This window comes from Lindgomyces ingoldianus, assembly GCF_010093535.1.
Source record: "Lindgomyces ingoldianus strain ATCC 200398 unplaced genomic scaffold BDR25scaffold_1, whole genome shotgun sequence".
Lineage (NCBI taxonomy): Eukaryota > Fungi > Ascomycota > Dothideomycetes > Pleosporales > Lindgomycetaceae > Lindgomyces > Lindgomyces ingoldianus.
Genome location: NW_022985162.1, coordinates 1,469,638 through 1,482,101, shown reverse-complemented (window position 1 = coordinate 1,482,101; position 12,464 = coordinate 1,469,638). Strand labels below are relative to the sequence as shown.

The following is a 12,464-nucleotide window of genomic DNA, read 5'->3' as shown; positions in this document are numbered from 1 at the left end:
CGATCAGCAGAAGACGAGAGGTGGACCTGCAGCAAATCCACCCATTAAGTATCCAGGATGTCAGATTCCAGAACTACCTGCGTCCCGATATTGCGCCAAGCCTCTGAAAGTATCAGTCGACGTCGGCCACGACTTGTGACAGGCAAAGGGTGGCTTCTCTGCATCAAGCTGCTTTTCTTTGCTGCCCAAATGAGAGCTGCAGGGTCTCATCCTGGTCATCGAAGCACTGGAAGCCGTGGAGAATGTGGAGTGCATCATCCGGGGTATCCAACCAGTAGTCGACCATCACCAACGTCACCTTTCAGCTCTCCCTTAGTCCCCTCCAGCGTTATCAGTTCCTCAACTGGCCGTGTCCAGCAGGTTAATTTGCCATTCTGGCCGATACGTGAAGTAACTTATCGCAAGCCCCGTTCACATTTACAACCTGCTTGCTATCAATATAAAATTCAAGCCTTTGCTATGACGATCCCTACATTGGAAGATCTGGAGACTTGATATCCGCTGGAAGCCGCATCGAAGACGGAGTTGCTTCTAGAAGATCACCAATCAAAGATGCTGGACCCTTGGAGTCTGCAAGTCACGGCGGTTATCTCGTTGAACCGCCCGTCTTCGCGCCACAGTGACAAGGGTGAGCTTAATTACTCGCGTTCATCAGTCACGTTACACAAATTGGGATACGACCAGTCTCATTAGCTGGCCAGAGGGCACTTTCCATCAATAGTCAAAGGAGTCGCCACTGGTTGTCCTTAAATGCCATATTCTTGCGATCCAAAGTCCAGTCACAATACACCCAGTCGCCAATGGCTAAGCTAGTTCCACTAGACTGTACCCCACCGGGCGAAGTGGCATTCTGCTATGTGAGCATCCCTCGGGATAACGGGAAAGGGTCCTACTTCTCCTGCGTTAATGAGTTTAGTCGAGTCTCGCTAACTAGCACCTGCATTGGACAGCTTGGCTGGTATTGCGGATGATGCGCCGCAGATCAATGAGATAACCCAAAGTCGGGCACTAGAAAGGCAGCCACTCCTCTCGTGCCAATAGTCTCGGTGAACAAAGGACACCAGGGAAATTACCATTAACGATGGGCACGCTTCGGAAAGATCATGACGAGGCGTACATGATTCTTGAAACCCAGGCTTAGATACTAGCAATATAGACGGTGCGAGTAATATTGTGGCCAAAGGCCGAACATTGGGGAAGAATATATGTCCCAAAGGTAATTCCAAAGGAGATGGCTTCCCCATCTCCAAGCATCGCCTTACATAGTCTTCTACGGAGTATGTGCGAACGTTCAAGCGTGAGTGGGTCGGCAAAAAGGCCATATCTTCTAGAATTTAGTTTGACGAGGTAATGAGTAATCGCTTCCAGAGGGGCTATTTTTGTCAGTGTTACCATTGTGAGAGTTCTCTAATATCGAAGTGCTAGGTTACCTTCCAGAGTGGAATTGTCTATAGATGAGACGCTAGCAATACTCTACTCTACAAGTGAAGTCCAAAAAAATGTAGTGGAGCAAAAGGCCTTGAAGAAACATGTGCAGAAGGTCAGAACAGTGGTGATATAAACAATCGTAAGAAAAATGAAAATTCACTAGGCTCGTTCATTGTTTCCACAAGAAGCACCGAGCATGATGAGAACATATCTGTAGTCTTGCAGGGGTATGAGTTATGAAAGAAGCGATATATTGTAGACTGAGGGTCCGAGGAGCTATGCGATTTATATAGTATGGTGAGACGTCAAGCCCCAAGGCTGATTAAAATATCATCTGAGGTTGAAACTTTGGTCGAACAAAGAGCAGAAGAATATTTCTGGTGCTCACTATTTCCTCGAATGGGAGTATCGATCTTTGACATTTGACATGCTCACTTTCACGGGAACTGGATGGGTACCCGAAATGCGTTCGTTGTTTCCTTCCCTTTCAAAGCTGTTTCCCTCCATGGCCTAGTGTTGGAACTCATCGGCGGCAAACGAAATTCATTTAACACTAAGTACCCCTAGCGGTCTGAACAGCTTTGGTCCTCCAATTTTCCGCCTCGCACACAGGTTCGAAACCCTTGTCTGCCTTCATCTCCAGAAATGGTGGTGGAGCCTTTGATCTGTGCCTTGACCGAGACCACGAATAAGAATGCAAGCAAGCAAGCCGTGCCTGGAAAGGGAAGCGTAAGAATCCCACGACGAGTCGTAATAATAATTGCTAATTGAACAGCCGCGGAGTGCGTCAGAGTCTCCCCCAGCAAAGCCGGAGAAGACTCCTGACCTGGCCACGAAAGCTACGAGCGGAGATCAAGGACTCATGCCCCATTCCACGACCACCAGATCGTCGGTGACCGAAGGATTCGTCAAAAAGATTGTCGACGATGCAGTCTCGTGGGCTGAGGAGAAATTCGAAAAATTGAGTGTGGAGCAAGGGCAAGGCGTTGGACCCTACGCCTCACCAGCGACCTGCGCTCCAAGCGACTTGGATCCGATCGCGAGTGGGGTCTTGCCCGCGATGCCAGGCCATAATGTTTGCAAAGACGCCACAGGGAAAGGTTCGGGTAAATACAATAACAAAGGGAGGGACGGCATGGAGGAGAAGGGTAATGGGAAATAAAGGCAATGGATAAGGACAGGGCATGAGCTAACCTGTCGCACGTGAAACCGGTTCACGTGACCCAGCGCAGGGTGACTGTGGGTCTTCACCTCTCACCCTTTTCCAGTTTAGGACTAGCGCTCTTTTAACTACTGTATATTTACCTCTGAGCTCTCTTGAGCTCTAGAGACCTTACACCTCACCTCAATCTACCTAGGTCGTCTCTTACCACGTAATTGACTGCTCCATGCCCTCCACCATCAATCAGCTCTAACCTTGCGATATAACCGTGGATTGGAATCCAAGAAGTACCCTTTTAAGCTCCGCGAGTAACAACCTTTGGAGATTGAATAATTTGAGGCATCTACGTAATAATTCCAGTGAGAAATGTTGTACAACTAAGAGAAATGCATAACCTTCAATGAGATCTCGAGCACTGGCGATGATGCCGATTTTGGGTTTTCGTCACCTGCAACCGCGCTATTCCGAAAACGAACACCTAAAAATAGATCGTCGCGGCCGTCATTCTAAACTCCATCCCATTCCCATGAGGCTGTTCAGCAAAGACATGCGGCTACGTGGCGAGCGTCCGCGTTCAAACTATTCCCTCTCTCAGCCCAGCCCTCCATCCGACCACTCGTAGTCGCGCAGAGGCAGAACTCCCCTTATACACTTCAAGAGGCAAGAGGATACCTTGCAAGGACAAAGAGGGGCTGTCGCTTTAAGTTTGTAGGGCTTGGATATGAGGTAACTGGGTTGTGTTCCTCCAAGAACTGGGTACATAATGACTGGCTGACCGGGACTTGCATTATGCGGATGAGATCATCCTTAAGAGCCTCACGCGAATGCAATGGGATAGTAGTTAGATGTTGAGCGTTAATGGACTTGGATGCTAGTCATCGATAGCCTCGGTCGTGGATGTTCTTTCCCTACTTGATTTGTGGCTACCCTGTTCGGCCTAAGGTATTGATAGTCACCCACCTCCACACTTCGTCTCTCTGTCCCATCGACATCATCCTTCTCGCCGCACTCACTCTTCATCAGCCTGACAATTCGTTTTACTCACTCCTTTGGTCGTGTTTCCTGTTCAGTGGTCATAATGCCCGGACTCGATTCCTTTCGTTATTTCCTCGTCTTATTCTCTCTTGTGCTTTTTCTGGTATCCAAATCTAGCGACGCTGAGAGGCCATTCCACTGCGAGGGGTAGGACTGGTCCTAATCTCTGCCATCTCACCACGCTAATACAATCAGTGGCTCCATCTACTTCAGTGCTCATCCAGCTGATGGCCTTCTCTACCAGAATCCGGACCTCTTTCATGACTTCTATGTCTTCAAATGTGTCACCACAGTTCTATTCACTTCTGGTGATCGGGGCCGCACTACAGGAAACTTCTCATATATGCTCGAACGAGGCTTAGAAGACGCATACTCGTATATGGCAGGAACCGCTCCGGATGAGACCGCTTGGGATGAGACCCATGTGCAATTCAATGGCAAGGTCATCTTATTCCGTTCGCTAAAGGATGTGCCTCAGGTCCAGATCCTCTATCTCCGTCTTCCAAGTGGCACTGCGGATGGCAGCGGTTACGCAGCAAACGACGGCGAATCCTTGAAGAGACTTTACGATGGTGATATCAAGTCTCTCACTGCTATCGACGGAAGCTCAACGTATACTCTCGAATCCCTTCAGGATCTTCTTGGTGCCATATTGAAGAAAAGAGCGGCATGTGACATTCGTGTGCTCGACTTCAAGACCCCGCTTCCTGGAAAGAATAATGATGGTTCTGACCACGCCGATCATTCTGTTTCCGCAAAAGTGGTGGTGGATGTGTGGAAGCGGGAGCAGCTTGGGGGCAATCTACGAGGGTAAGAAATACCCATCTCAAGCAAAGCTGGCCTCTACTTACTAGAAAAGATATGCCGCCAATTTTATGCGTAGACTTAGCCCAACTCTCAATGTTTCAACCATGGACTACCGAGTCAAACTCAATGTGTTCCTCCAATATGCCGCTCAGGATAAAGATATGGTAAGCATTCTCGTTTGAGTGTGGTCAATGTGTAGCTCAGCATGGGTAGTGCAAGGACTACGACAACTGTTTTGAGGTGGAGAGGTCGGGTGGTCCCTATCTTGACGAGGACTTCAAGTTCGTGCCAACCTGGATGGAACGTGAATACTATGTCTCCTAATATCGATATCTGATAGTGGCGAAGTTCAGAAGTCTCTGAGATTTCGAATGCTTAAGTGCCGGGGGATTATGTCTACTACATGTATTATGCGTCACCATCTTGTCAACTAGGAACGGAGATGGAGATGGAGATGCCAGAAAACTAGATTATTGTCATGCCCCAATCACTCAAGATGGCGGCTTCCGCTCAATATTTCTCAGCAGCTAGGGGAGATCATAGACTCTAGCTGTTACTAGATTAGATTAAGGGAGAGATTCAATAAGATTTGAAGTTTATCAAGTTTCAGACCTCTCTATGTACTGATTGTGCACGAGGAGAAAAGGACATCCCGAACCCGTAATGGACTAGCGGACTAAGCAATACGGCTCGATCATGTGGCTCGCGAATAAGTCGCGCGGCGGAAACGGAATCCGTGCTTCAAAACACCACAGCTTTGTTTTCACCCCGAGCCGCGCATTGTCGCTAACAATCGTATGCGAAAACGCCATGGCATGAAAGACTCGAGAACACCCATGTTTCTCTTTGCTTATAGCCACCACAGCTCTACCATCTCTCTTCAGACCGCGTTTCGAAACGCCAAGTAAACAACCCATAACCAATTTCCACACGCTGAGACAGAATACCATGGCCGCCGCGAGAAACCAGAACCAACCAACCTTCAACATATTCACTGGTGAATCCTCACCCCCGCCGACACGAGAACCACTCCGCGAGACATTTCGTAGCACGCTCCGAGTCTCGCAGATTGCGCAAAACGCTCCGCATACAGTGCTACCCGCCGACCCAGTCAATGAGGACCTTCGCGCGCAGATCAATACCCTTCGCTATGAGTTGGAGACGGCGAAGCAGGATAAGGAAATGCTGAACCTACAGCACCAGCAAGAAATCAGGGATGTCCAGAATAGGGCTGAAGCGGACTTCAAGAAGGCGCAACAGGCGGAGACCTCTCGCAACCTGGCTTCGAAGAAATACGAATCGCTTCAGCGCGAGTTTTCTGAATTTCAGACCCAGAGCGCAAACGAGCGACAGGATCTGGAGCGTCGACTGCGATTATCGCAAGAAAATGCCCAACAATTACAGGAGGAAGCTGACGAAGCGAAGGAAGATTTAGCGTCGTCGCAGCGACAGAGCGGGCACAAATACAACACTCTGGATGCGGAGCACAAATCCCTGAAGGAATCAGTCAATGATCTACGAGCGGATCTGGAGATCAAGGCCAATGCTTTGCAGACTGTACAAAGGAAACTCTCCCAGAAAGAAGCCGAGGTTGGAGAGCTGGAAAGCGAAGTTCTGCGACTAAAGGCAATAACCGGAGATGCAGAAACCTTAGCCGTAATTAAGAGGGAATTGTCCGAACAGGTCGCACACATTAAAAAGCTAGAGGCATTAACCCGAGAGCAAAATGCGGAGCTCAAGCAATACAGGAAACAGCACAAAGCTATCGATGTCGTAGAGGAGGAGAAGAGAGCCCTAGAGTCTAAGGTGCGCGTGATGAATGACCTGCGGCGCGAATTGGGCGAAGCACAGTTGAGGAAACAGTTGCTAGAAGACGAGAGAGATTCCTGGATCTCATATTTAGAAAACCAAGGGGAATCTCAGAACGGCCCGCAATTCGAGAACCCCGAGGAGTTAGCACGAGCTTTCATCCAACAACGATTGGAGATGACAGAGTTGATCAATAGACTGGGGGAAATCAAACCCGAGCTCTCAGTCAAGGATGCAAATATCCAAGCCTTGGAGGATGAAAAATCTAAAATCCAGGCTGAGATGCAAGCTCTAAAAGCTTCAGGTGGCGGACCCAACACCAATGAAGTCAAAATTCGAACAAGATTAGAGAGGCAAAAGGTATTGGCAACAAAAGAAGTTGAGTTCCTCCGTGCCCAGATCAAAGCGTTCGATGACGAAGATCGCGAAATGCAACCAGAGAATCACGACGCTGCCAAATCTGCCCGGATTGCAGAACTTGAAAAGGTGGTTGACGAATATCGAAAGGAGATCGAGACGCTCAACAAGGAGTTAGACGCGACTGGGACATCTGTGTCTGTTGCTGCTGGCCAAAAGCGTGCACTTGACACCGAAGATTCGGACGAGCGTATGGGTGAGCTCCGTCGAAAGAACAGACAACTGCAAGATGAAGCCACACAGTTCCAGAAACGGATCAAAATTCTCGAAACCGACTACAAAGCACAGTACTCGCAGCTTCAGAAACTGAAGGCTTCGTCACGAACAAGGGTCCTTGAACTCAAATCCAATCCCACCGCTGACGCTGAAGCTCTTAAACTCAGCACTGTGCGGACTCTCCGTGAAGCAAACGCACAGCTGCTCGCGAGACTCGAGGGCGCCAGCCTAACCCCCGATTCCGTCCCGATTGCTGCGCTATCGGCTGCGCAAGATGAATTGGCTGAACTGGCGCATACGGTGGCCGAACGTGAAAAACGCATCAAACGTCTTAAACAAATCTGGACCGCCAAATCACTAGAATTCCGAGAAGCAGTTGCCTCGGTTCTAGGCTGGAAACTCGACTTCATGCCCAATGGGCGCGTCCGCGTCACTAGCATGTTCTACCCCGGCGAAGAAGAAGGACAGAATAGCATAATTTTTGATGGAGAGAATGGTACGATGAAAGTTAGCGGCGGAGAGCAGAGCGCGTTTGCAAATGAGATTAGGGATTTGATTACGTTTTGGGTAGAGGAGAGGAAAGAAATCCCGTGCTTTTTAGCCGCTATGACTTTGGAGTTTTGGGAAAGGACCACGAGGGCAGCAAGATAGAAGTGGGGTTGGATCTGTAGTGAGTGAATTCGATAGAAGATGCGTTGTGAGTGCTGTATGATATTATGTCTCTGTACTATGTGGGGCTCCTGGTCTACTCATTTAATAGCTAGTGGAATGTCTGGAGCGGTCGCTGTTTGGTCAGTTTTGACTGTGCTCTATGTATAAGATGGGAATGGCATGTAAGGAGGGCTTCTAGGATGGGAGATTTGGTTATAGGAATTACATGCTTTGCTCGCTCATCGACTTCTAAGCCTGTAGGGTGTACGGTTTTTCGAGCATTAACGATCTCTAGTCTGCAGAGCGATTATAAAGTTATGACACTATTTTACAGAGATTCATTACAGCTTCTCAACCCCTTTGTTTCGTTGTCCCCTTTCGTCCTCAATCACGCCCAGCACCCTCCTTGTAACTTTATCTCTCGCCCTCGTGTCAACGACACCATACGCCTCTTTCGCCTCCCTAAAAACTTTTTCTTCCCATCCGTCACCTACATCTACATTGCCAGAACCAGTCCAACAATCCTGCACCGTTCCTCCAATGCTATTGAAGAATCCTTCTAGCCCACCCACACCGCCACCGGCATGATAACTCTTAAATGGTCCCGCTACGGCCCACCGAGGACCCATAGACGATTCAACAATTTTGTCGAGCTCGCAGACGGACACCACGCCGGTATCGACGAGATGAATGGCTTCGCGCAGTAATACGAAGGCAAGGCGATTAGCTACAAAGCCTGTGATTTCCTTTTTGAGGTGAATTGGGACTCGGCCTCGAGCTCGCCAGAAATCTTGTGTGCGCTTAATGACTTGAGGTGAGGTCTCCGGGGATGGGACAAGCTCTAGTAAGGGCATTATGTGCGGTGGATTGTAGGGGTGAACTACTAGGAGGCGGCACTTGTCTTGCATGTTGGCGCTCTGTTGGGATGCTGGAATGCCGCTTGTCGAACTCCATAGAAGTGCCTCTTTTGGTGCATATTTTTCCACTTCAGCCCACAGCTCTCGTTTGATGCCTAGGTTCTCGGGGCTAGACTCTTGGATGATGTGGGCGTTCCGCACAGCTTCTGGTAGAGACTGGGTTGTTTTGACCTTCGAAGACGGAACTGGGACGGAATTTTCGTTATCGTAGAATTTGGGCAGATCTTCTTGGACGTAAGTTTTCAGATTGGGCCGCGTGTCGTATATGGTTAGTTGGGATGGGGATTGAAGGTGCAACAGGTGGAATGCAGCGAAGGACAGGCCAATCGTGCCGGCGCCTATTAGTGTGACTCTAAGGTCTGGATCGTACTCCATGTTGAACAGGGATTGGTTTTAGAGAGGGCAGGTGAGCTGCTTGAATTCAAGAGCTAGATGTTTGGGTACGGCTAAGCTTCCGGAATTGCGAGAGGATCAGTCCGAATCGGAATCTAGGGGATATACCTACTTTTATGAGATATACACCCCTACGAGTATGTAGAGGCCGAAAAGTGCGGTCAAATGCTAGCTCTTGAAGTTTCTCATTAGCATGGACAGTGCCTTAGGAAACAGTAGGGAGTCTGCACCAATGCCTCCAGTTCGGCCCCAGACTCCTCTAGCGTAATATTATCAATGATGCCTTCGAGGCGGGATGTAACTTGTTGATTGAAGTTCACAAGGTTTCGGATCGCCCGAAGGTGTTGGAGGGTGCATGAAGTTGACATACACAATTGCCCTTTCCCCTTTCGGCCAAGCCTATAGCAAGCTTCAACCCCACCCACCTCCTTGCTCCAGCCACTACATCCCTGCTTCAAAATCGACTCGATCAACCTGAATCCCATGGAGCTCGATGCTCCGAGGAACACGATAGGCTTACCCTCATGGGTGCAAAAGCAGAGCATCTTGCCTGAGCCTTAAAAGGCCATTCCCGAAATTTACAGCCTTCTTTAGCTCAAATTACATGTCTAGTGATTCTCTTCCTTTTTCAAGATACCTTTGTATAGATTATTTCCTAGCTTTCATTACGTCTAGGACAGCACCATGGTTATCTTTAAATCAAGGCAACCGCCGATTGACTGTAACGCCTCCAGTACACTCTTATTCGGCCCACCCAACTGACATTACAAAGTACCAACCGAGCTCACAGACTGGGACTGGCTCTTCGACTCCTCCTACTCACCTCTCTGCCAATACCCGGAATCCGAACTCGCTGGTTTCCAGAACGCAATCACCAAAGAGCGAGTAAGCTGGCGCGACGTTAGAGACTGTTCAACTTTCATATCCACAGCGCTCGTCAAGAAATACGGGCTCAAGACTGGCGAATCCGTCTCCTTGTTTAGCCAAAACACAGTGTGGTATCCTGTCGCCATGTTCGCTGGCTTGCGTGTCGGGGCGAAGATTTCAGGTGCAAGTCCAGCGTATAATGTCGAGGAAATGACATTCGCACTGAAGACCGCTGATGCGAAATTCTTGATGACGACTCCAGGTAGTATGGAGGTTGCTGCCGCTTCCGCAGTGGCTGCAGGTCTCCCAAAAGAAAACGTTTTCTTGCTTGAGGGGCAAGTTCCCGGGTATACTACCATTCAGGAATTGATTCACGTTGGGAAGAGCTATGGGGAATCCGGACAGACTCCCGCGTTTAAGCTTCCACCGGGGCAGAAGAACAAAGACGTCTGCGGGTTTCTATCTTTTAGTTCCGGCACTACGGGATTACCCAAGGCAGTCATGATATCTCACCAGAATGTCATTGCACAGTGTCTTCAGATACAGCAGATCACGCCCGTTACGCAGAAGAAAATCATGGCAGTCCTCCCGCTGTTCCATATCACAGGTCTGGTCCACCAAATGCATCTTCCGATCCTTCTCAACGCCGAGGTTATCATGCTGCCGCAATTCACAATGAAAAAGATGCTCGATATAATCGTGGAGTATAAGCTTGGGGAACTGCTCATGGTCCCACCAATCCTTATTCGGCTCGTAAGAGATCCGATAGTGGACAAATATGACCTAAGTCACGTAACACGCTTCTCCTCCGGTGCAGCTCCCTTATCCGAAGAAATCATTCAACTCCTTCAAAAGAAATTCCCAGGGACAGGCTTCAAGCAAGGCTATGGGATGACGGAATCGTGTAGTTGCATCACAGCCCACCCACCGGAGAAATTCGACTACAAGTATGCGCACTCCGGCGGCGCAATTGTAGCATCCACCGAAGTCAAGATCCTCAAACCGGACGGGGCTGACGGCGGTATTGGTGAGTCTGGCGAGGTGCTGGCTAGGGGTCCACAGGTGGTTATGGGATACCTGAATGACGAGAAGGCAACAAAAGAGACGTTTGATGAGGATGGGTGGCTGCACACAGGCGACCAGGGTGCAATTGATGAGGAGGGAATGATTCACATACAAGATAGGATTAAGGAGTTGATCAAAGTGAAGGGGATTGGAGTTGCACCAGCCGAACTCGAAGATCTACTGCTGGGACATAACAAGGTTGAGGACGTGGCCGTGATGGGCATCAAGGACGATTACAGTGGAGAGTTGCCGAAAGCGTTTGTGGTGCTTAAGCGGGGTGTCGCTGCTGACGGCGCCGTGGGTAAGGAGTTGATTGCGTTTGTGAAGGAGAAGAAGGTGCGGTATAAGTGGATCAAGGAGGTTGAGTTTATTGATGAGATCCCGAAGAGCGCGAGCGGGAAGATTTTGAGAAGGGTGTTGAGAGACAAGCAGTTGGGTGCGGAAAGAGGGACGATTATCAAGGATGGGGTTGGGGAGAAGGCTATGCTGTGATGCAGTGATACAGTCTTGTAGAACTCCTGGTATACGCATCTAAACACTCTTGTACCCAATGAAGATGCGATTTCTCGATCACCTGCCATGGCTGGGCAATACGAGTGCCTGCCGTTGTCACAGGTGTACGCTCTTTCAAAATCAAGTCCAAACTCCTTTGCCACGATTCATGAGAATGCCACCAGAGTGCCGTGCGCCAGACGCCTTGCTAGAGAGAATCAGAAGAATCTCATATTGCCCACCGGTAGCTTGCGTATCTGCCAGCCGTCTCGGATTTCCGAATGATCTTCACCACCTGCCCTCTTCTTAGCCCGAGGTATTTGGCAACCGGATCGGTGACCTGGATCCTGGGCAACTGCGTCTCCCGCAACCGATAGCGTTCCAGCAACTGCTGCTTCTCTTCCTTGCTCAGCAGCACGTGCTTGGGGACCAGCTCATGCTTAGTAATGTTGACGAGCAAGTCCTGCTCGACGAAAACCTCGACGCCGCCCTTGGGACCTTCTTCGATGCCCGCTGACCCGCGCAACAGCCGCAGCGCCATGCCAGTCATGGGCTTCGAGCAGATCATGATGCCAGAGTAGAAATTGCCGTTGACGAGATGTTGCATGTAGTCGCGCAGCTGCTTGAGGCCGACGTTCTCGTCGGAGTTGAATTCGACCCAGATGGTGCCGATTTGGGGCACTGGGTGGGGGATCTTCGCCGTCGGTGGGTCGGAATATTTTGCAAGCATAGCCTCGGTCGGCTGGCAGGAAAAGTGCATGCGTGTGCGACTGTGAGGCTGTCAGGAGAGCCAGGCAGGGGGGTGAGGGGGGATGGAGCGGTACTCGGGTTCACCGTCCTCCTTTGAGAATCTCGCGTTGAACACTTCTAGCGGTATCTCTGTGTCTTCTTGCAGCATCTCGTAGCCCTAGGGTTCGAGGTGAGCGCGGGGGGACGAATGCGCGGTGGAGAGCAGAGGCCTACCCTGTCCATGCACATCTCCTTGACGGTGCGATAGACGCGCCACATGCGGATCATAGCCGGGCTGATGTTGTTTCTGTCGTCCATGCTGATGGTGGCGACGGGTGCGGCAGACTGATGTGAGAGCGTGAAATGTTGGGTCAAAGAAAAGTAGTGGAGGTGAGCGCAGCCGCTTAGAGAGAAAGTTTGGCTATGCAGCGCCAAGACATATGTACACAAACCAAGACGAGCCCCGCCAGAGCCCA

At 49.9% G+C, this 12,464-nt stretch overlaps 5 protein-coding genes across 5 annotated transcripts; 3 read left to right on the top strand and 2 right to left on the bottom strand.

Moving 5' to 3' along the window:
- Positions 1–2,073: 2,073 nt before the first annotated feature.
- BDR25DRAFT_338554 (uncharacterized protein) lies at positions 2,074–2,590 on the top strand (the record flags this gene model as incomplete). Its single annotated transcript, XM_033693288.1, has 2 exons — positions 2,074–2,157; positions 2,204–2,590. 2 exons carry the CDS (start codon positions 2,074–2,076, stop codon positions 2,588–2,590), a joined length of 471 nt encoding a protein of 156 aa, XP_033554655.1.
- Positions 2,591–3,668: 1,078 nt separating this feature from the next.
- Positions 3,669–4,915, top strand: BDR25DRAFT_364780 (uncharacterized protein; the record flags this gene model as incomplete). The annotated part of the gene is made up of 4 exons (XM_033696863.1): positions 3,669–3,772; positions 3,839–4,435; positions 4,485–4,596; positions 4,646–4,915. 4 exons carry the CDS (start codon positions 3,669–3,671, stop codon positions 4,754–4,756), a joined length of 924 nt encoding a protein of 307 aa, XP_033554654.1. The 3' UTR covers positions 4,757–4,915.
- A 3,042-nt stretch (positions 4,916–7,957) lies between these two features.
- Positions 7,958–8,817, bottom strand: BDR25DRAFT_308675 (NAD(P)-binding protein; the record flags this gene model as incomplete). Its single annotated transcript, XM_033691026.1, has 2 exons — positions 7,958–7,987; positions 8,020–8,817. The coding sequence occupies 2 exons, from the start codon at positions 8,815–8,817 to the stop codon at positions 7,958–7,960; spliced, it is 828 nt and encodes a 275-aa protein (XP_033554653.1).
- A 687-nt stretch (positions 8,818–9,504) lies between these two features.
- BDR25DRAFT_4105 (acetyl-CoA synthetase-like protein) lies at positions 9,505–11,374 on the top strand. Its single transcript, XM_033698531.1, has 2 exons — positions 9,505–9,556; positions 9,608–11,374. The coding sequence occupies exons 1-2, from the start codon at positions 9,520–9,522 to the stop codon at positions 11,257–11,259; spliced, it is 1,689 nt and encodes a 562-aa protein (XP_033554652.1). The 5' UTR covers positions 9,505–9,519; the 3' UTR covers positions 11,260–11,374.
- BDR25DRAFT_299595 (RPB5 subunit of DNA-directed RNA polymerase) lies at positions 11,122–12,371 on the bottom strand. The gene is made up of 3 exons (XM_033689196.1): positions 12,223–12,371; positions 12,084–12,166; positions 11,122–12,029 (listed from the first exon to the last, which is right to left on the bottom strand). The coding sequence occupies exons 1-3, from the start codon at positions 12,304–12,306 to the stop codon at positions 11,489–11,491; spliced, it is 708 nt and encodes a 235-aa protein (XP_033554651.1). The 5' UTR covers positions 12,307–12,371; the 3' UTR covers positions 11,122–11,488.
- Between the last annotated feature and the right edge of the window lie 93 nt (positions 12,372–12,464).

Excerpts from the sequence above, each read along its gene's own strand:
- BDR25DRAFT_299595 (XM_033689196.1), bottom strand. The coding sequence starts at position 12,306 with ATGGACGACAGAAACAACATCAGCCCGGCTATGATCCGCATGTGGCGC. Across the intron at positions 12,167-12,222 it reads AGGAGATGTGCATGGACAGG|GGCTACGAGATGCTGCAAGA; the intron begins GTAGGCCTCTGC and ends CTCGAACCCTAG. Across the intron at positions 12,030-12,083 it reads AAGGAGGACGGTGAACCCGA|TCGCACACGCATGCACTTTT; the intron begins GTACCGCTCCAT and ends ACAGCCTCACAG.
- BDR25DRAFT_4105 (XM_033698531.1), top strand. The coding sequence starts at position 9,520 with ATGGTTATCTTTAAATCAAGGCAACCGCCGATTGACT. Across the intron at positions 9,557-9,607 it reads AAGGCAACCGCCGATTGACT|TACCAACCGAGCTCACAGAC; the intron begins GTAACGCCTCCA and ends GACATTACAAAG.